At 42.3% G+C, this 26,957-nt stretch overlaps 1 protein-coding gene across 3 annotated transcripts in view; it reads right to left on the reverse strand.

The window, feature by feature from the left end:
- FBXW11 (F-box and WD repeat domain containing 11) overlaps window positions 1-26,957 on the reverse strand; it is a 785,504-nt gene that overhangs the window by 89,642 nt on the left and 668,905 nt on the right. For all 3 annotated transcript variants that reach the window (XM_040404956.1, XM_040404965.1, XM_040404947.1), the window contains 2 exons: window positions 1,531-1,649; window positions 27-276 (listed from right to left, as the gene is read on the reverse strand). In XM_040404956.1, coding sequence (XP_040260890.1) covers window positions 27-276; window positions 1,531-1,649 — 369 coding nt within the window. The remainder of the gene's footprint in view (window positions 1-26; window positions 277-1,530; window positions 1,650-26,957) is intronic.

Here is a 26,957-nt window from a genome sequence, read left to right on the forward strand (position 1 = left end):
ATTCCAAAGCTTTTTATTTCACAAACCTTAATTGTCCTATCACCAGAAGCTGAAACAATATATTTGTCATCAAAGTCAACAACGTTAACAGCTGCACGATGACCAACTAGAACACGCCTTAGTGTGATATCTGTGGGAGATGCCATATCCCAGACAGCAATAGATCTGTCCTTTGAACAGGTAACCATTAAACCATTGCAGAACCGAAGATGAAGTACTGCTTCATTGTGATGAATGAGTGTGTTTAGCACCTCTCCACTATTAACATCCCAGACTCTAAAATATAAAAACAATCAACTTGTTAAATCAAATATCCAAGACAAAGGGACATGTAAAAGACTATTATATAGTAACTACTCAGATTGCAGCACTACTGATTTTTAATAACCAACTTTCATGTAGCACACTGAAATAAAGTATCATTAAAGAAGTACTCTGGGATTTAGTGGTCAGCAATCTTGATTCTTTATCCCCCTCAGGCAGGCTTAAATAAATGGACCTAGGTCTTTTATTCAGCCTTACAAACTATGTTTCTATGTTTGCTAATGAATTCCACTTTTCTCATGCCTGGCTTTGTAGAGACAGTGCGGGTGGAGTTTCATCACATTGCAGAGTGTCTTGTGGGGGCAACCATGACAGATTTGTGACAGCTGTTGCCCTCTCACACTGCTGGGTCTCCATGTTCTCCTTTGTAAGGCCTCTTGCACACGGCCGTTGTGATTCCGTTCGGTGCATTGGGGACTGCAATTTGCGGTCACCAATGTACTGGCAACATCCGTGCGGTGGCGGATCCAGACCCATTCAACTTGAATGGGTTAGTGATCCGTCCGGTCTACAAAAAGATAGAACAAGATCTATTTTTTTGCGGAACTGAAGCACAGATCGGAACTCCACGGAAGCACTCTGTACTGCTTCCGTGGGGTTCCGTACCGCACTTTCCGGACCCATTCAAGTGAATGGGTTCGCATCCGTGATGCGGAATGCACATGACTGGTGCCCCGTGTATTGCGGAACCGCCGTATGCGGCCTGTAATACAGCCACGGGAGCACAACAGCCGTGTGCAAGAGGTCTAATTCAACTAGGGCCTGTTTTCTCTCTCTCTCAACTGTTATCACTCTTTACCCTGTCAGCTCTTACATGCAGAAGGCAGAGAGACCAGTGTGATAGTACAGACAGTCTGTGTGAGTCAGAAGGTGGAGTCATACCAGGAGACAAAATGAAAAGGTTCAAAATGTATGGTTGCAACTGAGTTAGGGTGTAACAATTTACAGTGCTAAAATACTGGTGATGAGTTAGTAATATAGTATGTCACAAAATAAAAAAATTAAATAAAAAAACCCTAGAGTGCTTCATTAAAATGCATATAAAATGCAATGTTAAAAACCTTTGATAATTTCAGTTGTGCTACTTTTCTTTTGATAACTATATTTATGATATTTGTAATAATTAGAGAAGACAGCAGAAAAATACAGCAAAAGCACTTTCAGATTTTGTACAAATTAAAAAAGTGAATTAAAACTAGAACACACCTGACAGTAGAGTCTGAAGAACCTGTAACTATGACCCTTTCGTCGTACTGTAAACAAAGGACTGACCCTGTATGTCCGGTTAGGATTTTCAGACACTCCAAGGTTGTTTTGTCCCATATCTGTGGAAAACATTTCAAAGCAAAATACATTTTTATAAAAAAAAAACTAATAAATAAATTTAAACACCAAAAATCTAGATTCTAGATTTTTCACAATAATTACATTGAGTACAGTTGACTGTAATGGACTAATCTATATTTGCATATGTAAACCCTTTCTACTCCGCAGGTTTTTTTTACTTCGTTTTTGCTTTCAGCTCCCAGCCTTCCCAGAGCCATACCTTTTTTTTGGTTTCCATTCACATAGTCATATGAGGGCTTATTTTTTGCGGGACAAGCTGTAGTTTAGCAAACCACCAATTAATATAGCATAAAGTGTAGTGGGAAAAAATTCCAAAGGTGGTGGAATTGGAAAAAAAATTACATTTTGCCACAGTTTTACAGTTTACTGGCTTGTGATCTTCATTCTCCAGCTCAGTACTAATCAGGCGATACCATTTTTTTTTTTTTGCTGTCATTTTCTGACCTCCATAACTTTTTTGTAGTTATGTGTGCGAAGCTGTATAAGGGCTCCTTTTTTGCAGGGTGATCTGTACTTTTCATTGATACCATTCTGGGGCATGTACAACTTTTTGATCACTTTTTATTAAATTTTTTGTGGGAGGAGAAGCGACCAAAAAATGGCAAATTGGAAATTTTGACCCTTCTTTTTCATTTCACCATATTTTGATAGTACGGATGTTTACGCAACCGGCGATACCCATGTGTATTTTTGTTAAATACATTATTTTTGTAAATTCTCATTTTGGGGAAAGGGGGTCGATTTGAACTTTTATGTTTTTTGTAAAAACAATTTTTTTTACACTTTTTTTTATAGTTCCCATAGGGAACTATAACAATCAGTTATTTGATTGCTATTATCAGAATCGAAAATACAAGCATTGGAGTCTATGATGATTTTACTACTTTCCTATGGAGACCTATTATAGGCAAGGGCTTCATAGAAAAGACTGTGCAGCAGCCTCCTGTGATGGACTATGAGAGGGGCTGCTGCATATAAGGTCCTCTGAATGCCGCACAAGGAGCTGGAGCATAACTGCAAGTGAGCACTTCCGGTTTCTAGCACGCTCAGATGCTGTGGTCAGGTTAGACAGTGGCATCTGAAGGGTTAAATGTCCATGATCGGGATTAGCACCGGTCGCGGACATTAGCAGCGGGATGTTTATTTTGTATTTCACAAAAGGTAAACCTAGCTGTTAGGCCTCATGCACACGACCGTTTTTTTTTGCGGTGCACAAAACGGATTTCCGTTGTTCCGTGACCGTTTTTTCTTCCGTGGGTCTTCCTTGATTTTTGGAGGATCCACGGACATGAAAAAAAAAGTCGTTTTGGTGTCTGCCTGGCCGTGCGGAGCCAAACGGATCCGTCCTGACTTACAATGCAAGTCAATGGGGACGGATCCGTTTGACGTTGACACAATATGGTGCAATTGCAAACGGATCCGTCCCCCATTGACTTTCAATGTAAAGTCAGGAGTCCCTCCAATCCGATGGTATATTTTAATTTGAAGCGTCCCCATCACCATGGGAACGCCTCTATGTTAGAATATACCATCGGATTTGAGTTAGATCGTGAAACTCAGATCCGACAGTATATTCTAACACAGAGGCGTTCCCATGGTGATGGGGACGCTTCATGTTAGAATATACTAAAAGAACTGTGTACATGACTGCCCCCTGCTGCCTGGCAGGTGCTGCCAGGCAGCAGGGGGCAGACCCCCCTCCCTCCCCCCTGTATTTAACTCATTGGTGGCCAGTGCGGCCTCCCCTGTATTTAACTCATTGGTGGCCAGTGCGGCCGGCCCCCCCTCCCTCCCTTGTATTTAACACATTAGTGGCCAGTGTGGCCGGCCCCCCCTCCCTCCCTTGTATTTAACACATTAGTGGCCAGTGCGGCCGGCCCCCCCTCCCTTGTATTTAACACATTAGTGGCCAGTGCGGCCGGCCCCCCCTCCCTTGTATTTAACACATTAGTGGCCAGTGCGGCCGCCCCCCCTCCCTTGTATTTAACACATTAGTGGCCAGTGCGGCCGCCCCCCCCCTCCCTTGTATTTAACACATTGGTGGCCAGTGCGGCCGCCCCCCCCCTTGCCCCCCACTAATTTAAATGACCCACCCCCCATCATTGGTGGCAGCGGAGAGTTCCGATCGGAGTCCCAGTTTAATCGCTGGGACTCCGATCGGTAACCATGGCAACCAGGATGCTACTGCAGTCCTGGCTGTGATGGTTACTTATCAATTTTAGAAGCATTATACTTACCTGCGATGTCTGTGACCGGCCGGGCGCTCCTCCTACTGGTAAGTGAAAGATCTGTGCTATAAGCAATGCGCCGCCACCAATGTGTTAAATACAAGGGAGGGAGGGAGTAGGGGCCGGCCGCACTGGCCACCAATGAGTTAAATACAGGGGGGGAGGGAGGGGGGTCATGTACACAGTTCTTTTAGTATATTCTAACCATCACCATGGGAACGCCTCTGTGTTAGAATATACTGTCGGATCTGAGTTTTCACAAAGTGAAAAATCAGATCTAAAAAGCTTTTATGCAGACGGATCAGCGGATCCGTCTGTGTGAAAGTAGCCTATGGACAAGGATGATGGACGCGGATGGCAATCTTGTGTGCATCCGTGTTTTTTCACGGACCCATTGACTTGAATGGGTTCGTGAACCGTTGTCCGTCAAAAAAATAGGACAGGTCCTATTTTTTTGATGACAGGAAACACGGATCATGGATGCGGCTGCAAAACGGTGCATTTTCCGATTTTTCCTCGGACCCATTGAAAGTCAATGGGTCCGCGAAAAAAAAAAACGGAAAACAGAACGGCCGCGGATGCACACAACGGTCGTGTGCATGAGGCCTTAAGGACGTAGCAATTCTTTTTATATGTTTAGCATATTCTATAATCTCAAAGTATTATTTTTTTTCTTCTGTCAACACAGCTATAGAAGGGCTTGCTTTTTGCACAACAAGTTGTTTTTGGAAAACATTTATTTATTAGCTTTTATCTATGTTCTGGGAAAGTGGAAATGAAAAAAATAAACAGCAAATTTAACAAATTTGCATAAATTACCACTATTTACCCCTTTCAAGACAAAGCAATTTTTCACCTGACCAGGCTTAATTTTGCAAATCTGACATGTGTCATTTTATGTGCTAATAACTTTGGAATTCTTTTATTTATCAAAGCCATTCTGAGATTGTTTTCTCGTGACATCCCGTATTTGATGTTAGGGGTAAATTTGGAATGATAACTTTGACTTGTAGATTATAAAAAATCCAAACAGAAATTTTTGAAAAAAATGGAATTTGCTAAATTTGAATTTCTACGCATTAAAGGCAGCTAGTCATAACTCAGTTTTTCCTCAAGATTCCCTATATGTTTACTTTATGTTGGCATCATTTTAAAAATTACATTTTATTTTTTAGGATGTTAGAAGGCTTAGAATTTAAGAAGCAATTTTACAAATTTTCTAAAAAAAAAAAAAAAAAGACTTTTTCAAGGACCAATTCAGCTCTCAAGTCAGTTTGAAGTCTTTACATGATAGTAACCACCCATAAATTACCTTTTTAGAAACTACGCCCCTCGAAATACTCAAAATTTGTTTCACAAACTACCGTATTTTTCGCCCATAAGACGCATCTAGGTTTTTGAGGAGGAAAATAAGAAAAAAAAATTTTTAACCAAAAGGTGTGCTTTTGGTGGGTTTTGAACTAATGGTGGTTTGTGGATGAAACTATTATGGGGGATCTGTGGATGACGCACTGTTATAGGGGTCTGTGGCTGACACTTATGGGGGCATCTGCGGAGGACACTTATGGGGGCAACTGCGGAGGACACTTATGGGGGCATCTGCGGAGGACACTTATGGAGGCATCTGCGGAGGACACTTATGGAGGCATCTGCGGAGGACACTTATGGAGGCATCTGCGGAGGACACTTATGGGGGCATCTGCGGAGGACACTGTTATGGGGGCATCTGCGGAGGACACTGTTATGGGGGCATCTGCGGAGGACACTTATGGGGGCATCTGCGGAGGAGACTTATGGGGGCATCTGCGGAGGAGACTTATGGGAGCATCTGCGGAGGACACTGTTATGGGGGCATCTGCGGAGGACACTGTTATGGGGGCATCTGCGGAGGACACTGTTATGGGGGCATCTGCGGAGGACACTGTTATGGGGGCATCTGCGGAGGACACTGTTATGGGGGCATCTGCGGATGGCACTGTAATGGGAGCATCTGCGGATGGCACTGTAATGGGGGCATCTGCGGATGGCACTGTAATGGGGGCATCTGTGGATGGCACTGTAATGGGGGCATCTGTGGATGGCACTGAAATGGGGGCATCTGTGGATGGCACTGTTATGGGGGCATCTGTGGATGGCATGACACTGCTATGGGAGGGGGATCTGTGGATGACACATCAGAGCCTGAAACCGGAATTTTTACACTGCTGCTCACCAATTGGTTAGTCTGCATAGACTAACCAATTGGAGCGTTAACTGACAAGGTACCACTCCGATTGGTCCCTTGCCGACAATACTGGACTCTGCACTGTCCTTGACAGCATCAGTGCAGGTGCAGAAGCTTTAATCCAAGCGCTGCTAGAGCATTAATATACGTGCTATCTGCATGGAGTATGTGCAGATAGGACGTATATAGTCGTATGGCATTCGTGAAGGGGTTAATGTAAGGCAAAAATAATGTGCAGTTTACTTAGCCATTTTATTACTTTTGCATGATAAATTACTGTTTTATTTAGGGGGGAGGGAGGGGGTTGTGTAGCTGGCCAGCTAAGACCTGTCCTAGGTTGCTAATATGACTTACATGTTTATATAGCTAGACTTGCCAATTAATTGAATGTAGTTCCTATGTTTATATATTAGAGACAGAAAGAGTTATTTACAGCAACTTAATGTTTCTGGATGTCATATAACAGTTATATATTGTGTTCACAGAAGCAGAAAAGATAATATGCCTTTAAAATTCTGTAAATGAATATAAGGTAAGCTCAATGACAACGAGTTAAAATGTTGTTACTGCCCAGGAGTCTTAACCAATCAAAGCAAACCTCATACTGAGCATGTGTGGGAAATCCCCTAGCAGAATCTTCTGAAGTCAGTATAGACCAGAGAAGAGTAACTGGACAGACTTTCCAGTCAAAGCTGTGTTTTATGGGAACAAAAGGCCAAATAGATATTCAGAACATTTATATAATGTTCATATTGTTAATACTGCGATCAGAACTGTATACTGAGACCAGTTGTATGTGTTTGTTTACAGTTCCACCAAACTACGCACAAGCTGCGCAAATCATATCGCAAACTAAACTGCGCTCAGAGTGATTATAAAGTGCTTAAATAACTTCGGCCTCATGCACACGACCGTTGTGTGCATCCACATCCGTTCCGTCATTTTTCACAGTTTAGCGGAGGTCCCATTCATTTCTATGGAGCTGTGAAAAAAAACTGATAGTCCTCTGTTTTTTCTCCGCGTCCGTGATCCGTGATTCCTGTCCGTCAAAAAAATATAACCTGTCCTATTCTTGTCAGTGGAAAACGGAGGACAGACCCATTCAAGTCAATGGGTCCGTAAAAAAAAACGGATGCACAACTGGTATGTCATCCGTGTCCGCCTTCGTTTTTTCTACAAGACCTTGGTGCAATAAAATTACACTTTTCATTAACCTTCCTTTTTTTTCCCCTGTCAGACAAAAAAAAAAGAAGACACAAGGAAACACAACTGAAGCAAAATCGGACACGGACCACTGAAGCCAAATCACTGACAGTGAAAAAACATGACGTGTGCATGACGCTGGGTTTACACCAGAGCGTACTAAACGTACGCTCTGTATGCGCGATTGTACGGGCGCCGCGGAGACAAGCGAATGCCCATTGTCGTGCGCTCCCGGAAGTCTATGTACGGGAACGAGCGACACTACGCCCCAAAGAAGCTCCTGAACTTATTGGGGCATTGGGCGTTTTACAGTGCGATCGTACGCGCTGTAAAACGCTCAGGTGAGAACCATGCCGATAGGGAAGCATTGGTTTCTCCTTGTTGAGCGTTTTACAGTGCGTAGGAACGCGCTGTAAAACGCTCAGGTCTGAACCGGCTGTTAGGCCTTAAAGTGAGAGTACAGATACTGAAGAGAGAAATATATCCACCATTTATGTTGAATAACAAGATTGAACAGTTAACCACTTTCCGTCCGCCCATAGGATATAAACGTCCTATGGGTGGACCTCTATTTCTGAAAGCACGTTTTAAAACGTCCTTTAAGAAATCGCAGCTGCACGCTAATCGTGCAGCTGCTGATCGGGTTGCCCGCTGTCAGTGACAGCAGGGTAACCCTTAGAGAAGGCAGGGACAGTTCCCAGGTGTCCCTGCCTTCTGGATCGCTGCATACACAGCGCTCACCGAGAGTGACCGGAGAGTGCAGGGGCTGCACTGAAGCTGTACAGCACAGAATTACGCTGTACAGCCTCTCTAGGGGGTGCATTTCTTCTGTAACTGGGGCTACTATGTCAGCCCCAGTTACAGGAGAAATCAACAGTGAAGTAAATGTCCCCCAGAGGTCTTGTATGACCTTATGGGGGACGAAAAGTGTAAAATAAAAAAAATAAAAATAAAAGGTTGAAAATAAAAAAAATAAAAAAAGTTTCACATGTGAAAAAAAAAAAGTCCCCAAGTAAGAAATGAAAAAAAAAATGTTAAAAATAGAAAAAATAAAATAAAATAGACATATTTGGTATTGCTGCGTCCGTAAAAACCAGCTCTATAAAAATATCACATGACCTAACCCCTCGGGTGAACACCGTAAAAAAAAAAAAAAAAAACTGTGTCAAAACAAGCAATTTTTGTCACCTTGCATCACAAAAGGTGCAACACCAAGTGATCAAAAACGTGTATGTCCCACAATATAGTACCAATAAAACCGTCACCTCATCCCGCAAAAAATGAGCCCCTACATAAGAAAATCTCTCAAAAAATAAAAAAACTATAGCTCTCAGAACATGGACACATTAAAAAATTTTTGTTTCAAAAATGCTATTATTGTGTAAAACTTTAATAAATGAGAAAAAGTATACATATTAGGTATCGCCACGTCCGTAACAATCTGCTCTATAAAAATGTCACTTGACTGAACCCCTCAGGTGAACGCTGTAAAAATAAATAAATAGAAACTGTGCTAAAACAACCAATTTTTTGGTCACCTTGCCCCATAAAGTGTTATAATGAATGATCAAAAAATCATATGTACCCAAAAATAATACTAATAAAACTGGCACCTTATCCCCTAGTTTCCAAAATGGGGTCACTTCTTGGGAGTTTCTACTGTAAGGGTGCATCAGGGGGCTTCAAATGGGACATGGCATCTAAAAACTATGTGGAGTTCCTTTTCTTCTGCGCCCTGCCGTGTGCCCATACAGCAGTTTATGACCACATGTGGGGTGTTTCTGTAAACCGCAGAATCTGGGTAATAAATATTGAGTTTTGTTTGGCTGTTAACCATCGATGTGTTAAAGAAAATAATTGATTAAAATGGAAAATCTGCCAAAAAAGTGAAATTTAAAAATTTGATCTCCATTTTCCTTTAATTCTTGTGGAACGCCTAAAGGGTTAACAAAGTTTGTAAAATCGGTTTTGAATACCTTGAGGGGTGTAGTTTCTACAATGGGGTCATTTATGGGGGTATCCACTATGTAGGCCCCACAAAGTGACTTCAGACCTGAACTGGTCCTTAAAAAGTGGGGTTTGGCAATTTTCTTAAAAATTTGAAGAATTGCTTCTAAACTTCTAAGCCTTCTAACGTCCTAAAAAAATAAAATGACATTTCCAAAATGATGCCAACATAAAGTAGACATATGGGGAATGTTAAGTAATAAATATTTTATGAGGTATCACTTTCTGTTTTAAAAGCAGAGAAATAGAAATTTAGAAAATTGCGAATTTTTCAAATTTTTGGGTAAATTTGGGATTTTTTCATAAATAAAGGTCATTCATTTTGACTCAAATTTATGACTATCATGAAGTACAATGTGTCATGAGAAAACAGTCTCTGAATGACTTGGATAAATAAAGGCGTTCCAAAGTTATTACCACATAAAGTGAGATGTGTCAGTTTTGCAAAATTTGGCCTGGTCAGGAAGGGGGCAAATGGCCCAGATGGCAGGTGGTTAAACCATCATTATGTGCATACCGCCATTTTGTGATACTTTATGCAACACGTGTTTGCACATGGACTATCTGCTGCGGAGGTGGCAGTGTAATATATGGAAGAAAAGTTGAAGTTACTACAGAAGTTATTTTAAGCATTTGGTGTGCTCTTTAAGCCTACTGTTTCCATAGAACGGTGGTAGAAGAATTAGCTCAGAGGAAACAATACTGTTGCAGAGTAACAGACAATCTGGTTAAACTAAAAAGTTAGAGATATCAAATTCTTCTAATCCCACAGCGCAAAAGGCACTTCATAGTGCTGCGCCTGTCACAATTTGTGTCGACATACTGCGACAGCCATAACTTTAGGGTATATTTTTTTATTGGTACTACGGTATATAGATATAATTTACTCATTTTTATAAAATCTTGGGGGAAGAAAGGGGAAAAACATTCTGTGGTTTTCTTTTGCTAGGCTCAGTGGTCATGCAGTGGTTGCTATTAACCATAGATTCCTAAGGTGTTTAACTGCTGGGACTGGGTTCTACCAACCCTGCAATCCATCAGTGGTGGTCATGCTTGCACAATATAGGAAAAAAGCACTTTTTTCTAAGGCCCCTTTCACACAGGCGAGAATTCCGCGAGGATGCGATGCGTGATTTGAACGTATTGCACCCGCACTGAATCCTGACCCATTAATTTCTATGGGGCTGTGCACACGAGCGGTGATTTTAACGCATCACTTGTGCGTTGCGTGAAAATCGCAGCATGCTCCTCTTTGTGCGTTTTTCACGTAACGCAGGCCCCATAGAAATGAATGGGGTTGCGTGAAAATCGCAAGCATCCGCAAGCAAGTGCGGATGCGGTGCGTTTTTCACACATGGTTGCTAGGTGACGATCAGGATGGGGACCCGATCATTATTATTTCCCTTTATAACATGGTTATAAGGGAAAATAATAGCATTCTGAATACAGAGTGCATAGTACAATAGGGCTGGAGGGGTTTAAAAAATAAATAAATAAAATTATATATATTTATATATATATATATATATATATATATATATAATGTAGCAAAAGAAGGCAGCACTCCAGTTTGCAGTAAAAAAGTGGACGGTTTATTCACTCATCAGCAACGTTTCAGCTCTCACATTGGAGCCTTTTTTCAGCTGGAGTGCTGCCTTCTTTTGCTACATTATCTACATTTGGGATCTTGGTCGCAGGTCTCCTGGGAGGATTTTTTTTGCACACGTTCTTTTTTTGTGTGCTGCTTTCTTTCTTTTTCTTTTATATATATATATATATATATATATATATATATATAAAATCCCAAATACTGCAGCAGCACAGTCAGACGTTGTCCACTGGGTGCAATTCCTCACAGAGGCCGGCCCCTCCTCCAAGATATATACTTTACAAATGGCGAGGCAGCACTTCCAGCTTTAAGGTGACAGGGTGAAGACCCCAAAAGACTTTAATCCGGCAACGTTTCGGCCTGCTCAATGAGGCCTTTATCAAGCTACATAACAGTGTATACAACCAGGTATATATACCCACAATCCAATACAAAATAATTACAATCAGTGATTACACATGTCATCAATCAGGTCACATGATCTCCAACTCCATCGTCACGTGACATTTGTGCATAGTAAACATATAAATATATAAATATATATAATTTTAATTTTTTTTTTTTTATATATATATATATATATATATATATATATATATATATATTTTTTTTTTTTTACTCACCTTAATCCACTTGTTCGCACAGCCGGCATCTCTTCTGTCTTTATCTGTGAGCAATAGGACCTTTGATGACGTCACTACCACCATGGTGACATCACCAAAGGTCCTATTGCTCACAGATAAAGACAGAAGAGATCCCGGCTGCGCGAACAAGTGGATTAAGGTGAGTTAAATTATTATTTTTTTAACCCCTCCAGCCCTATTGTACTATGCATTCTGTATTCAGAATGCTATTATTTTCCCTTATAACCATGTTATAAGGGGAAATAATACAATCTACACTACAACTAACCCAAACCTGAACTTCTGTAAAGAAGTTCGGGTCTGGGTACACCAGTCGGATATTTATCACACGCATGCAAAACACATTGCAAGGAAGCAATAAGGATAATAACAATACATTATTAAGTGGCTTGTATTAACTTTCTCTACATGATAAATGCAACTTCCTAAAGTGAGAAAACCCCTTTAACTCCTTAACGACCGGGCTCATTTTCACCTTCAGGACCATGCCATTTTTTGCAAATCTGACCAATGTCACTTTATGTGGTGATAACTTTAAAACGCTTTGACTTATCCAGGCCATTCGGAGACTGTTATTTCGTCACATATTGTACTTCATGACACTGGTAAAATGGAGTCAAAAAAATTCATTTTTATTTATAAAAAAATACCAAATTTGCCAAAAATTGGGAAAAATTAGAAAATTTCCACGTTTCAATTTCTCTACTTCTAAATTACATATTAATACCTACAAAAATAGTTATTACTTTACATTTCCCATTTGTCTTCTTCATGTTAGGATCATTTTGGGAATGACATTTTATTTTTGGGGGACGTTACAAGGTTTAGAAGTAAATCTTGAAATTTCTCAGAAAATGTTAAAAAAACTACTTTTTAAGGACCAGTTCAGGTCTGAAGTCACTTTGTGAAGCTTACATGATAGAAACCACCCAAAAATGACCCCATTCTAGAAACTACACCCCTCAAGGTATTCAAAACTGATTTTAAAAACGTTGTTAACCCTTTAGGTGTTCCACAAGAATTAATGGAAAATAGAGATACAATTTCAAAATGTCACTTTTTTGGCAGATTTTCTATTTTAATATTTTTTTTCAAGTTACAAAGCAAGGGTTAACCTTCAAACAAAACTCATTATTTATGGCCTGATTCTGTAGTTTACAGAAACACCCCATATGTGGTCGTAAACTGCTGTACGGGCACACGGCAGGGCGCAGAAGGAAAGGAATGCCATACGGTTTTTGGAAGGCAGATTTTGCTAGACTGTTTTCTTGGACACCATGTCCCATTTGAAGCCCCCCTGATGCACCCCTAGAGTAGAAACTCCAAAAAAGTGACCCCATTTTAAAAACTACGGGATGGGGTGGAAGTTTTGTTGGTACTAGATTAGGGTACATATGATTTTTGGTTGCTCTATATTACACTTTTTGTGAGGCAAGGAAACAAGAAATAGCTTTTTTGGCACCGTTTTTTTTTTTGCTATTTATGTAAGTTACACAATGATTTCAATTTTGAAACAAAAAAATATATTTTTTTATCGTCTCCATAGTCTGAGAGCCATAGTTTTTTCAGTTTTTGGGCAATTATCTTAGGTACGGTCTCATTTTTTGTGGGATGAGATGACGGTTTTATAGGCACTATTTTGGGGTGCATATGACTTTTTGATCGCTTGCTATTACACTTTTTGTTACGTAAGATGACAAAAAATTGCTTTTTTTTTTTTACGGTATTCACCTGAGGGGTTAGGTCATGTTATAATTTTATAAAGCAAGTTATTACGGACGCGGTGATACCTAATATGTATACTTTTTTTTATTTATGTAAGTTTTACACAATAACAGCTTTGTTTAAAACAAAAATAATGATGTTTTAGTGTCTACATATTCTGAGCCATAGTTTTTTATTTTTTGGGCGATTGTCTCAGGTAGGGGCTCACTTTTTGGGATGAGGTGACGCTTAGATTGGCACTATTTTGGTGGGCATATGCCTCTTTGATCGCTTGCTGTTGTACTTTTTGTGATGTAAGGTGACAAAAAAAAAAAGGTTTATTTAGCACAGTTTTTATTTTTTATGGTGTTCATCTGAGGGGTTAGGTCATGTTATATGTTTATAGAGCCAGTCGATACGGACACCTAATATGTCTACTTTTTTCCCCCTACTTTTTACCAATTTTTTTTTACTTTATTTGGGGAAAATTACATCTTTGTTTATTTTTACTTGAAACTTTTAATTATTTTTTTTGGGGGGGGACACTTTATTTTTTCAACTTTTTTTTCACTTTATTTTTTGTCCCACTTTGGGACTTCAACTTGTGGGGGTCTAATCCTTTAAAATGCATTCCAATACTTCTGTATTGGAATGCATTGGCTGTATGAGTAATATAGTGAGTATTACTCATACAGCTTCCGGCCTATGAGATCCAGGGGGCTGGCTCTCACAGGCTCGTCACAGGAAGGCAGCGCCGATGTCTCAGGAAGGCATCGCGGTGCCTTCCATGCCATAGGGTCCCCCCTACAGCCCCACGGGGACCCGGTGGCACCGCCGCCCACCGCACCATTAAAAGCCGCAAACCGCAGGTCTGAATTTACCTGTGGTTTGGGGCAATCGCCGACACGGGGGGTCAAGGGACCCCCCCGCGCATTGACCCAAGGTGCCTGATCAATGATTTGAGCAGGCACCTTGTTCCGATCACCGCCCGCCGCTGATCGGAAATACACATGATGTACCGGTACGTCATGTGTCCGGAAGAGGTTAAGACTGATAGAAATACCTCATAAAATACTTATTAACCTCTTCATGACCAAGGGTCATTGATGCCCCAGTGTCCAGGTCAAAATTTACAAATCTGACATGCGTCACTTTATGTGGTAATAGCTTTGGAACACTTTTACTTATCCACGCCATTCTGAGATTGTTTTCTCGTGACACATTGTACTTCATGATAGTCATATATTTGAGTCAATATATTTCACCTTTATTTATGAAAAAATCCCAAATTTACCAAAAATTTAGAAAAATTCTCAATTTTCCAAATTTCAATTTCTCTGCTTCTAAAACAGAAAGTCATACCTAATAAAATATTTATTACTTAACATTCCCCACATGTCTACTTTATGTTTGCATCATTTTGGAAATGTCATTTTATTTTTTTAGGACGTTAGAAGGCTTAGAAGTTTAGAAGCCATTCTTACAATTTTTAAGAAAATTTCCAAAACCCACTTTTTAAGGACCAGTTCCGGTCTGAAGTCCCTTTGTGGGGCTTACATAGTGGAAACCCCCATAAATGACCCCATTGTAGAAACTACACCCCTCAAGTTACTCAAAACTGATTTTAAAAACTTTGTTAACCCTTTAGGCGTTCCACAAGAATTAAAGGAAAATGGAGATGAAATTTCTAAATTTCACTTTTTTGGCAGATTTTCCATTTTATAATTTTTTTATCTTTAACACATTGAGAGTTAACAGCCAAACAAAACTCAATATTCATTACCCTGATTCCGCGGTTTACAGAAACACCCCACATGTGGTCGTAAACTGCTGTACGGGCACACGGCAGGGCGCAGAAGGAAAGGAATGCCATACGGTTTTTGGAAGGTAGATTGTGCTGGATTGGTTTTCTGAACGCCATATGTTTTTTATTTTTGTGCCGATCGTCTTGTGCAGGGGCTCGTTTTTTGCAGAAAGTGTTGAGGTTTTTATTGGTACCATTTTTGGGTACATAGGATTTTTTGATCATTCATTATTACACTTTATGGGGCAAGGTGACCCAAAAATTGGCTGTTTTGGAACAATTTTCATTTATTTATTTTTACAGCGTTCATCTGAGGAGTTAGGTCATGTGATAGTTTTATAGAGAAGATCGTTACGGACGTGGCAATACCTAATATGTATACTTTTTCTTATTTATTTAAGTTTTACACAATAATAGCATTTTTGAAACCCAAAAAATGATGTTTTAGTGTCTTTATAGTCTGAGAGCCATAGCTTTTTTATTTTTTGGGCGATTGTCTTAAATAGGGTATCATTTTTTGCGGGACGAGGTGACGGTTTGATTGGTACTATTTTGGGGGTCATAAGCCTTTTTGATCGCTTGCTGTTGCACTTTTTGTGATGTAAGGTGACAAAAATAGCTTTTTGGGCACTGTTTTTTTAATTTTATTTTTATGGTGTTTATCGGACGGGGTCTATCATGTGATATATTTATAGAGATGGTCGTTACGGACGCGGTGACACCTAATATGTGTATTTTATTTTTTCATTTTTTTATAGGAAAAGGCAATTTTCTTTTTTCTAATTTTACATTTTTATTTATTTATTTTTACTTTTATTATTTTCACTTTTTTTTTTATCAGTTCCCTCTTGGATCTTGAAGATCCAGTGGGGCTGATAGTTGTACTATACTTTGCAATGCTCTTGCATTCCAAAGTATAGTACTTCCAGATTGCCTGTAGGTGGCAGCACTGGACGCCTTTGCCATGGCAACCATCGGGTGCTGCAATCACAGCGCTGCAGCCCCGATGGTGGAGAGAGGGAGCTCCCTCCCTCTGTTAACCCCATGGATGCCGCAACCGCGGCATCTATAGGGGTTACAGGAGAGTGTCAGCATAGAGCTGACACTCTCTGCTGATGGCGGCGGCTCAGTAATGGAGCCGCCGCCATCGCACACAGCAGGGGGATCGGGGGGGGGGGGGGTTCAGCGCTGGAAAGGATGGGGGGGTTCGGGAGGCTGCACACAATATCGAGGAAGGCTGGGGCAGGAGGGGCGGCTAGAAAATTAATGCAGGGGGCGGACCGCATGCCATCAGCGCAGGAGAGGGGCACAGATCGTCGGGGCACAGAGGGGCACTAAGGGCTTGGAGGGGCACAGATCGGGGGGGGCATGAGGAACACTATCGGCTTTCAGGCTCTGATCTGCAGAGCGCAGATCAGAGCCTGGAACCGGCATTTTAACACTGCCGCGATCCGATTGGTTAGTCTGCACAGACTAACCAATCGGATCGATTGCCGGCAAGGGGCCACTCTGATTGGCCCCTTGCTGGCATTACTGGCCTGTATGCTGTCCGTGACAGCACCAGGGCAGGGGCAGAAGCTTTAATCCAAGCGCTTTGCAGCGCTTGGATTAAAGAGCTGGCTTGACGTCTATACACGTGGTAGCTGCACGGGGCATGTGCAGCTATCACGTATATATACAGATTGCAGTCGTGAAAGGGTTAACATTCACCATATGTCTACTTCATTTCTGCATCATTTTGTGAATGTCATTTAATTTTTTTTGTACATTAAAAGGATTAGAGTTTTAGAAACAATTTTTCTAATTTTTAAGAAACTCTCCAGAGGAATAGTTCAGATATGAAGTCACTTTGTGGGGCTTACATAGTAAAAACTACCAAAAATTTACCCTATTTTTTAAACTACACCCAGCAAGTTATTCAAAACTGATTTTACAAACTTTGTTAACCCTTTACATGTTTTACAAGAAATTTTTATTTTAACACATTTGTTCGTGTAAGGCAGCAAGGTTTAAAAGCAAAACAAACCTCAATATTTATTACCCTGAATCTGCAGTTTACAAAAACACCCCTTAAAGGGAACCTGCCATGTGGATATTTGATTATAATCTAACTAATTATATACAATCATTAACTACTAAAAAGTGCCTTAGGGCTTTTTCACACTTGCGTTGTTCTTTTCCGGCATAGAGTTCCGTCGTCGGGGCTCTATGCCGGAAAAATCCTGATCAGGATTATCCCAATGCATTCTGAATGGAGAGAAATCCATCCAGGATGCATCAGGATGTCTTCAGTTCAGGACCGGAACGTTTTTTGGCCGGAGAAAATACCGCAGCATGCTGCGATTTTTGCTCCGGCCAAAAATCCTGAACACTTGCCGCAAGGCCGGATCCGGAATTAATGCCCATTGAAGGGCATTAATCCGGATCCGGCCTTAAGCTAAACGTCGTTTCGGCGCATTACCGGATCCGACGTTCAGCTTTTTCTAAATGGTTACCATGGCTGCCAGGACGCTAAAGTCCTGTCTGCCATGGTAAAGTGTAGTGTGGAGCGCCCCGGGAGCCGCACTGGCGGCAAGCACACTGCTCCCCGCGCTCCCCACCACTACCATGGCAACCAGGACTTTAATAGCGTCCTGGCTGCCATAGTAACACTGAACGCATTTTGAAAACTGATCAGTCTTCAAATGCTTTCAGTTCACTTGCGGTGTTACGGATCTGGCGGGCACCTCGGCAACGGAAGTGCACGCCGGATCCCAACAACGCAAGTGTGAAAGAGCCCTTAGATGTATTCACTTACTGGTGTGACAGATGGTTATCTCATAATACACACAAAGATGCCACATGCCGCATGCTAATGAGCTGATTTGAGTCCGGTGTGATGTCATTGAGTCCAGCGTATATTTAATTCAGAGCTATAGCCACTCCCCTGCCCACCTGCTGCTGGTTCATATGGAAACAAACTGTTATTCAGCAGCAGGTGGGCAGGGAGTCAGGAGCTCATGAATATTCATGACTCATCATTATCAGCTGGAGCTTTTCAATACAAGATGTTGGCAGATTGACTGGGTCAATTAAAGAAAGTGACCCAGCATTGTGCTAAGAGAATCAATCACTTATTTATGTTGCCCTTAGTTAGGACACCATAAAACTGGTGACTGGTTCCCCTTAAGTGGTCATAAACTGCTGTATAGCACATGGCAAGGCTCAGAAGGAAAAAAGCGCCATAAGGTTTTCAGATTTTGTTTTCGGGCAGATTTTGCTGGAATGGTTTTTGGGTGCCATGTCACATTTGAAGGCACAATAAAGGTACAGTAGAAACCACCAAAAAGTGACCCCATTTTGGAAACCGCACCCCTCAAGGAATTTATTGAGGGGTGTAGTGACCACTTTAACCCCACAGGCGTTTCATACAATTTAGAAACACTTGGCTATGAAAATGAAAATTTTCATTTCTTCCCAAAAAATGTTGCATAAGCACTTTCGTCTTCTTCTGCTATTTGGGCACATGGCAGGGATCAGAAGAGAAGGAGCGCCACATGGTTTTTGGAGGGCTGATTTTGGTTGAATGGTTTAAGGGCACCATGTTGCTATTGATCAGCCTCTGGAGTCCTGTACAGCAATTTTACATATAACTGATTGCTTTTTATTTAGCTTATTGGGAAGCAGGATAAAGAAAAGGTGGCAACTCTGCCATTGCGTTTTTTTTTTATTTTATTGCGGCGAACACCATGTAGGAAAATGACAAACTACTTTTACAGTACAATTGCAGGGATACCAATTTTATTTTTTTATGATTTGCCAATTTTACACAGCATTTTTGAAAAAAAAAATCCTGTCTTTGGGTAGCCATTTTCTGAGAGCCATGTATTTTTTCATTTTTCTGCCAATCGTCTTGTGTGGGGACTTATTTTTTTGTCGGATAAGTTGAAGTTTTCATTGGTACCATTTTGGGGTACATAGTACTTTTTGATCACTTGCAGCTATGCACAAAAATAGGCATTTCTATAACAGTGCCGGCCATGTGTGATCAGCAAAATGCGGAACCGCAAAACACTTGTGGACGTATGAATGGACCATTAGAAACATAACGATTACTCACAAAAGAGTTAACGTTCAACATTTGTTTACTTTATGTTGGCATCATTTTGTAAATGATTATTTAATTTTTAAGGCATTAGAAGGCTTAGAATTTACCTGTGTGAAGATGGCACCCAATGTTCTTAAATTTCAAAAAGAAATACACCATTCGTTTGTGCTGCGTTTGTGCTGCAAAAATGAACGTTTGCGCCGCTTTGGTTTCAGAGATATTGCGTGCTTGATTTACTGAAACCACGCCCACTTTCCACCCCATGTTTTAAAATTTCAAAAAGAAATACACCATTCGTTTGTGCTGCGTTTGTGCCGCAAAAATGAACGTTTGCGCCAATTTATTTTCCGAGATATTGCGCGCTTGATTTGCTGAAACCCCGCCTATTTTCCACCCCACGTTTTTACATTTTAAAAAAGAAATACACCATTAGTTTGTGCTGGTTTGTGCCACAAAAATAAACGTTTGTGCCGCTTTGGTTTCCGAGATATATATTGCTTGATTTGCTGAAACCCCGCCCACTTTTCACCCCATGTTTTTAAATTTCAAAACGAAATACACCATTACTTTGTGCTTGTTTGTGCCGCTTTGGTTTCCGAGATATTGCGCGCTTGATTTGCTGAAACCCCGCCCACTTTCCACCCCATGTTCTTAAATTTCAAAAAGAAAAACACCATTCGTTTGTGCTGCAAAAATAAACGTTTGCGCCGCTTTGGTTTCCGAGATATTGCGCGCTTGATTTGCTGAAACCCCGCCAACTTTCCACCCCATGTTTTTAACCCTCACCCTAGACCCCCCAGGTGTGCTGCAGCTTGCTCCCCCCCCACAAATTTTTTGGGGGCGCAAGCAGATATTATTTTTTTTCTGCGTACGCCGACTGTGGCCGGCACTCTTAGCGTCCGGCCACTGTAAGTGCATTGCACACCTCACCGCGGATCAACTTCGGACGGTTGATCAGCGAGCTTGAATTTAAAAAAAAATTCAAATTTTTTGGCCTTTTTTATTTATTTATTTTTTTGTCTGTTAGGTTTAAGGCAAGATCGCGAACACCCGTGCCCCCACACACACGCACACCAAATAAAGATTTACACGCACGCGCACACACACACCCCTATGGCCCGCCGGATGTTCTCGGCTGAGGAGGCATATGCCCAGCTTGCCTCCGAGTCCGAGAGCCCCAGTGAGGACGAGGATGACCCCACTTTCCTTTTGTCATCCGCGTCCTCCTCATCATCTAGCGATGATGATGAGACGCCGCCAGGCGGAGCAAGGGGACTGCCATGCTAGGGACCCTGTGGCCCACACTAGTACGAGCAGTTCTGGGGCTCGTACTAGTTTTCCGGCCCACCAGTTAAGTCCACCGGAGCCCCCTGCTGGTGAACTTGTCTGGTATACCCCAGAGCGTTTTGAGCCCGTGATTCCTGATTCTGTAGGCGAACCAGGAATCCAGATTTCCACAGTGGGCTTCACTGAATACGACTACTTTAGTCTTTTTTTCAGTGACTTTGTGAATCTGACGGTGGAGCAAACAAACCTGTACGCCCAACAGTTCTTTGCTCAACACCCGGGCTCCTTTTTGGCTAGGCCCGTTGGCTGGACCCCGGTCAGTGCAGCCGAGATGAGAAACCTAGTGTCAGGCATTACTTGAGTGGGGACGTCCTCTACCAGACTCCACTCTACTGTATGGCCATGACACGCTCCAGGTTTGAGGCCATCCGGAAATACCTGCATTATGCAGATAATGCGGCATGTCCCCCCCCAAGGTGATCCTGCCTATGACCGCCTGTACAAAATGAGGCCGGTCATCGATCACTTTGGGGCCAAATTTGTGCAGGCTTATGTACAGGGCTGTGGAGTCGGAGTCGGAGGCAATTTTGGGTAACTGGAGTCGGAGTCGGCAAAAAATGAACCGACTCTGACTCCTACTAGATTTACATTGGAATAAATAAAAAAAATGCAAGTTTGAAAGTCCCAATTCAGAAAAAGTTATAATTAACCACCTCCGGACCGCTGTACGCACAGACGCGTCCTGGAGGTGGTTGATTCATTCCTCCTGGACGCGCCGGCGCGTCCTCTCGCGAGACGCGAGATTTCCTGTGAACGCGCGCACACAGGCGCACGCGCTCACAGGAACGGAAGGTAAGAGAGTTGATCTCCAGCCTGCCAGCGGCGATCGTTCGCTGGCAGGCTGGAGATGTGTTTTTTTTTAACCCCTAACAGGTATATTAGACGCTGTTTTGATAACAGCGTCTAATATACCTGCTACCTGGTCCTCTGGTGGTCCCATTTGTTTGGATCGACCACCAGAGGACACAGGTAGCTCAGTAAAGTCCCACCAAGCACCACTACACTACACTACACCCCCCCCCCGTCACTTATTAACCCCTTATTAGCCCCTGATCACCCCTAATCACCCCTGATCACCCCATATAGACTCCCTGATCACCCCCCTGTCATTGATTACCCCCCTGTCATTGATCAACCCCCTGTAAAGCTCCATTCAGACGTCCGCATGATTTTTACGGATCCACTGATAGATGGATCGGATCCGCAAAACGCATCCGGACGTCTGAATGAAGCCTTACAGGGGCATGATCAATGACTGTGGTGATCACCCCATATAGACTCCCTGATCACCCCCCTGTAAAGCTCCATTCAGATGTCCGCATGATTTTTACGGATCCACTGATAGATGGATCGGATCCGCAAAACGCATCCGGACGTCTGAATGAAGCCTTACAGGGGCATGATCAATGACTGTGGTTATCACCCCATATAGACTCCCTGATCACCCCCCTGTCATTGATTACCCCCCTGTCATTGATTACCCCCCTGTAAAGCTCCATTCAGACGTCCGCATGATTTTTACGGATCCACTGATAGATGGATCGGATCCGCAAAACGCATCCGGACGTCTGAATGAAGCCTTACAGGGGCATGATCAATGACTGTGGTGATCACCCCATATAGACTCCCTGATCACCCCCCTGTCATTGATTACCCCCTGTCATTGATCACCCCCCTGTAAAGCTCCATTCAGACGTCCGCATGATTTTTACGGATCCACTGATAGATGGATCGGATCCGCAAAACGCATCCGGACGTCTGAATGAAGCCTTACAGGGGCGTGATCAATGACTGTGGTGATCACCCCATATAGACTCCCTGATCACCCCCCTGTCATTGATTACCCCCCTGTCATTGATCACCCCCCTGTAAAGCTCCATTCAGACGTCCGCATGATTTTTACGGATCCACTGATAGATGGATCGGATCCGCAAAACGCATCCGGACGTCTGAATGAAGCCTTACAGGGGCATGATCAATGACTGTGGTTATCACCCCATATAGACTCCCTGATCACCCCCCTGTCATTGATTACCCCCCTGTAAAGCTCCATTCAGACGTCCGCATGATTTTTACGGATCCACTGATAGATGGATCGGATCCGCAAAACGCATCCGGACGTCTGAATGAAGCCTTACAGGGGCATGATCAATGACTGTGGTGATCACCCCATATAGACTCCCTGATCACCCCCCTGTCATTGATTACCCCCCTGTCATTGATCACCCCCCTGTAAAGCTCCATTCAGACGTCCGCATGATTTTTACGGATCCACTGATAGATGGATCGGATCCGCAAAACGCATCCGGACGTCTGAATGAAGCCTTACACGGGCGTGATAAATGACTGTGGTTATCACCCCATATAGACTCCCTGATCACCCCCCTGTCATTGATCACCCCCCTGTCATTGATCACCCCCCTGTCATTGATCACCCTCTGTAAGGCTCCATTCAGACATTTTTTTGGCCCAAGTTAGCGGAATTATTATTTTTTTTTCTTACAAAGTCTCATATTCCACTAACTTGTGACAAAAAATTAAATCTCACATGAACTCACCATACCCCTCACGGAATCCTAATGCGTAAAATTTTTTAGACATTTATATTCCAGACTTCTTCTCACGCTTTAGGGCCCCTAGAATGCCAGGGCAGTATAAATACCCCACATGTGACCCCATTTCGGAAAGAAGACACCCCCAGGTATTCCGTGAGGGGCATATTGAGTCCATGAAAGATTGAAATTTTTGTCCCAAGTTAGCGGAACGGGAGACTTTGTGAGAAAAAAATAAAAAATATCAATTTCCGCTAACTTGTGCCAAAAAAAAAAAATTTCGATGAACTCGCCATGCCCCTCATTGAATACCTTGGGGTGTCTTCTTTCCAAAATGGGGTCACATGTGGGGTATTTATACTGCCCTGGCATTCTAGGGGCCCCAAAGCGTGAGAAGAAGTCTGGTATCCAAATGTCTAAAAATGCCCTCCTAAAAGGAATTTGGGCCCCTTTGCGCATCTAGGCTGCAAAAAAGTGTCACACATCTGGTATCGCCGTACTCAGGAGAAGTTGGGGAATGTGTTTTGGGGTGTCATTTTACATATACCCATGCTGGGTGAGATAAATATCTTGGTCAAATGCCAACTTTGTATAAAAAAATGGGAAAAGTTGTCTTTTGCCAAGATATTTCTCTCACCCAGCATGGGTATATGTAAAAAGACACCCCAAAACACATTCCCCAACTTCTCCCGAGTACGGAGATACCACATGTGTGGCACTTTTTTGCAGCCTAGGTGGGCAAAGGGGCCCATATTCCAAAGAGCACCTTTTGGATTTCACTGGTCATTTACCTACTTACCACACATTAGGGCCCCTGGAAAATGCCAGGGCAGTATAACTACCCCACAAGTGACCCCATTTTGGAAAGAAGACACCCCAAGGTATTCCGTGAGGGGCATGGCGAGTTCCTAGAATTTTTTATTTTTTGTCACAAGTTAGTGGAAAATGATGATTTTTTTTATATTTTTTTTTTTTCATACAAAGTCTCATATTCCACTAACTTGTGACAAAAAATAAAAACTTCCATGAACTCACTATGCCCATCAGCGAATACCTTGGGGTCTCTTCTTTCCAAAATGGGGTCACTTGTGGGGTAGTTATACTGCCCTGGCATTCTAGGGGCCCAAATGTGTGGTAAGGAGTTTGAAATCAAATTCTGTAAAAAATGACGAGTGAAATCCGAAAGGTGCTCTTTGGAATATGGGCCCCTTTGCCCACCTAGGCTGCAAAAAAGTGTCACACATCTGGTATCTCCGTATTCAGGAGAAGTTGGGGAATGTGTTTTGGGGTGTCTTTTTACATATACCCATGCTGGGTGAGAGAAATATCTTGGCAAAAGACAACTTTTCCCATTTTTTTATACAAAGTTGGCATTTGACCAAGATATTTATCTCACCCAGCATGGGTATATGTAAAATGACACCCCAAAACACATTCCCCAACTTCTACTGAATACGGAGATACCAGATGTGTGACACTTTTTTGCAGCCTGGGTGGGCAAAGGGGCCCACATTCCAAAGAGCACCTTTCGGATTTCACTGGTCAGTTTTTACAGAATTTGATTTCAAACTCCTTACCACACATTTGGGCCCCTAGAATGCCAGGGCAGTATAACTACCCCACAAGTGACCCCATTTTGGAAAGAAGAGACCCCAAGGTATTTCGTGATGGGCATAGTGAGTTCATGGAAGTTTTTATTTTTTGTCACAAGTTAGTGGAATATGAGACTTTGTAAGAAAAAAAAAAAAAAAAAAAAAAATCATCATTTTCCGCTAACTTGTGACAAAAAATAAAAAGTTCTATGAACTCACTATGCCCATCAGCAAATACCTTAGGGTGTGTACTTTCCGAAATGGGGTCATTTGTGGGGTGTTTGTACTGTCTGGGCATTGTAGAACCTCAGGAAACATGACAGGTGCTCAGAAAGTCAGAGCTGCTTCAAAAAGCGGAAATTCACATTTTTGTACCATAGTTTGTAAACGCTATAACTTTTACCCAAACCATTTTTTTTTTACCCAAACATTTTTTTTTTATCAAAGACATGTAGAACAATAAATTTAGAGCAAAATTTATATATGGATGTCATTTTTTTTGCAAAATTTTACAACTGAAAGTGAAAAATGACATTTTTTTGCAAAAAAATCGTTAAATTTCGATTAATAACAAAAAAAGTAAAAATGTCAGCAGCAATGAAATACCACCAAATGAAAGCTCTATTAGTGAGAAGAAAAGGAGGTAAAATTCATTTGGGTGGTAAGTTGCATGACCGAGCAATAAATGGTGAAAGTAGTGTAGGTCAGAAGTGTAAAAAGTGGCCTGGTCTTTCAGGGTGTTTAAGCACTGGGGGCTGAGGTGGTTAATTACCGTATTTTTCGCCCTATTAATTACCGTATTTTTCTTATAGGGCGAAAAATACGGTAATTAATTATAACTTTTTCTGAATTGGGACTTTCAAACTTGCATTTTTTTTTATTTATTCCAATGTAAATGGATGCACATAAGACGCACCTAGGTTTTTGAGAAGGAAAATAAGGAAAAAAATATTTTGAACCAAAAGGTGTGCTTTTGGTGGGTTTTGAACTAATGGTGGTCTGTGGATGACACTATTATGGGGGCATCTGTGGGTGGCACTGTTATGGGGGCATCTGTGGGTGGCACTGTTATGGGGGATCATTGTGGGGGCATCTGTGGATGATACATATATAGCATCTTATCTTATATGTCATCAACATATCCCACCCATAACAGTGTTCCTGTGTAGTGAATGGGGGCCGGCATCTGCTTTTGTAATGGCAGCGGGGCCCGATGCCGGCTTCATTCATAAAGTGGGCGGAGCAGGTGCCTGACGTAGTGAGCTACGCTACGAGCGCCCACCCGGCCTCCTGACTGCCAAGAAGTTAGTAGTAAGTAGTACAGCGCTAGATTTAAGATAAGGCTACTTTCACACTAGCGTTCGGGTGTCCGCTTGTGAGCTCCGTTTGAAGGCTCTCACAAGCGGCCCCTAACGGATCCGTCCAGTCCTAATGCATTCTGAGTGGAGGCGGATCCGCTCAGAATGCATCAGTCTGGCAGCGTTTGTCCTCCGCTCCGCTCAGCAGACGGACACCTGAACGCTGCTTGCAGCGTTCGGGTGTCCGCCTGGCCGTGCGGAGGCAAACGGATCCGTCCAGACTTACAATGTAAGTCAATGGGGACGGATCCGTTTGAAATTGACACAGTATGGCTCAATTTTCAAACGGATCCGTCCCCCATTGACTTTCAATGTAAATTAAAAACGAATCCGTTTGCATTATCATGAACAAAAAAAAAAAATATATATATTTTTTTTTTTTGTTCATGGTAATGCAAACGGATCCGTTCTGAACGGATCTAAGCGTTTGCATTATAGGAGCGGATCCGTCTGTGAAGATACCAGACGGATCCGCTCTGAACGCAAGTGTGAAAGTAGCCTAATTGGAATACTTTAACAATACCCACATGTTAGATATGATTACCGTATACAACAGTGAGCGGGGCACGGTGTAGTAGAATACAGTGACTGCATCGGGCCCCGCTGCTATTACAGAAACAGATGCCGGCCCCCAGCCCCTCCTCCCTCTCAGCCTATTCACCGGACGGTCGCAGCATTCGCCCCCATAAGACGCACTGCTATTTTTCCCCCACTTTTGCGAAAAATACGGTACTTCTCTACTGTAAGAATAAAGGCAAATGCATGCAGTGCGTCACGTTACCGCAAAACAAACATGTTAAGTGACCATGAAGAAGCATGCTTTTCATATGCTTCACTATATGGCATGCAACGCACAGTTAAGGAGCGGCAATACTTTCCATTGTGTTGTGTTCCGCTGTTACAGGGAACGCAACGCCCATGGTTAAC

This window comes from Bufo bufo, chromosome 1 (genome assembly GCF_905171765.1).
Source record: "Bufo bufo chromosome 1, aBufBuf1.1, whole genome shotgun sequence".
Classification (NCBI taxonomy): Eukaryota; Metazoa; Chordata; class Amphibia; order Anura; family Bufonidae; genus Bufo; species Bufo bufo.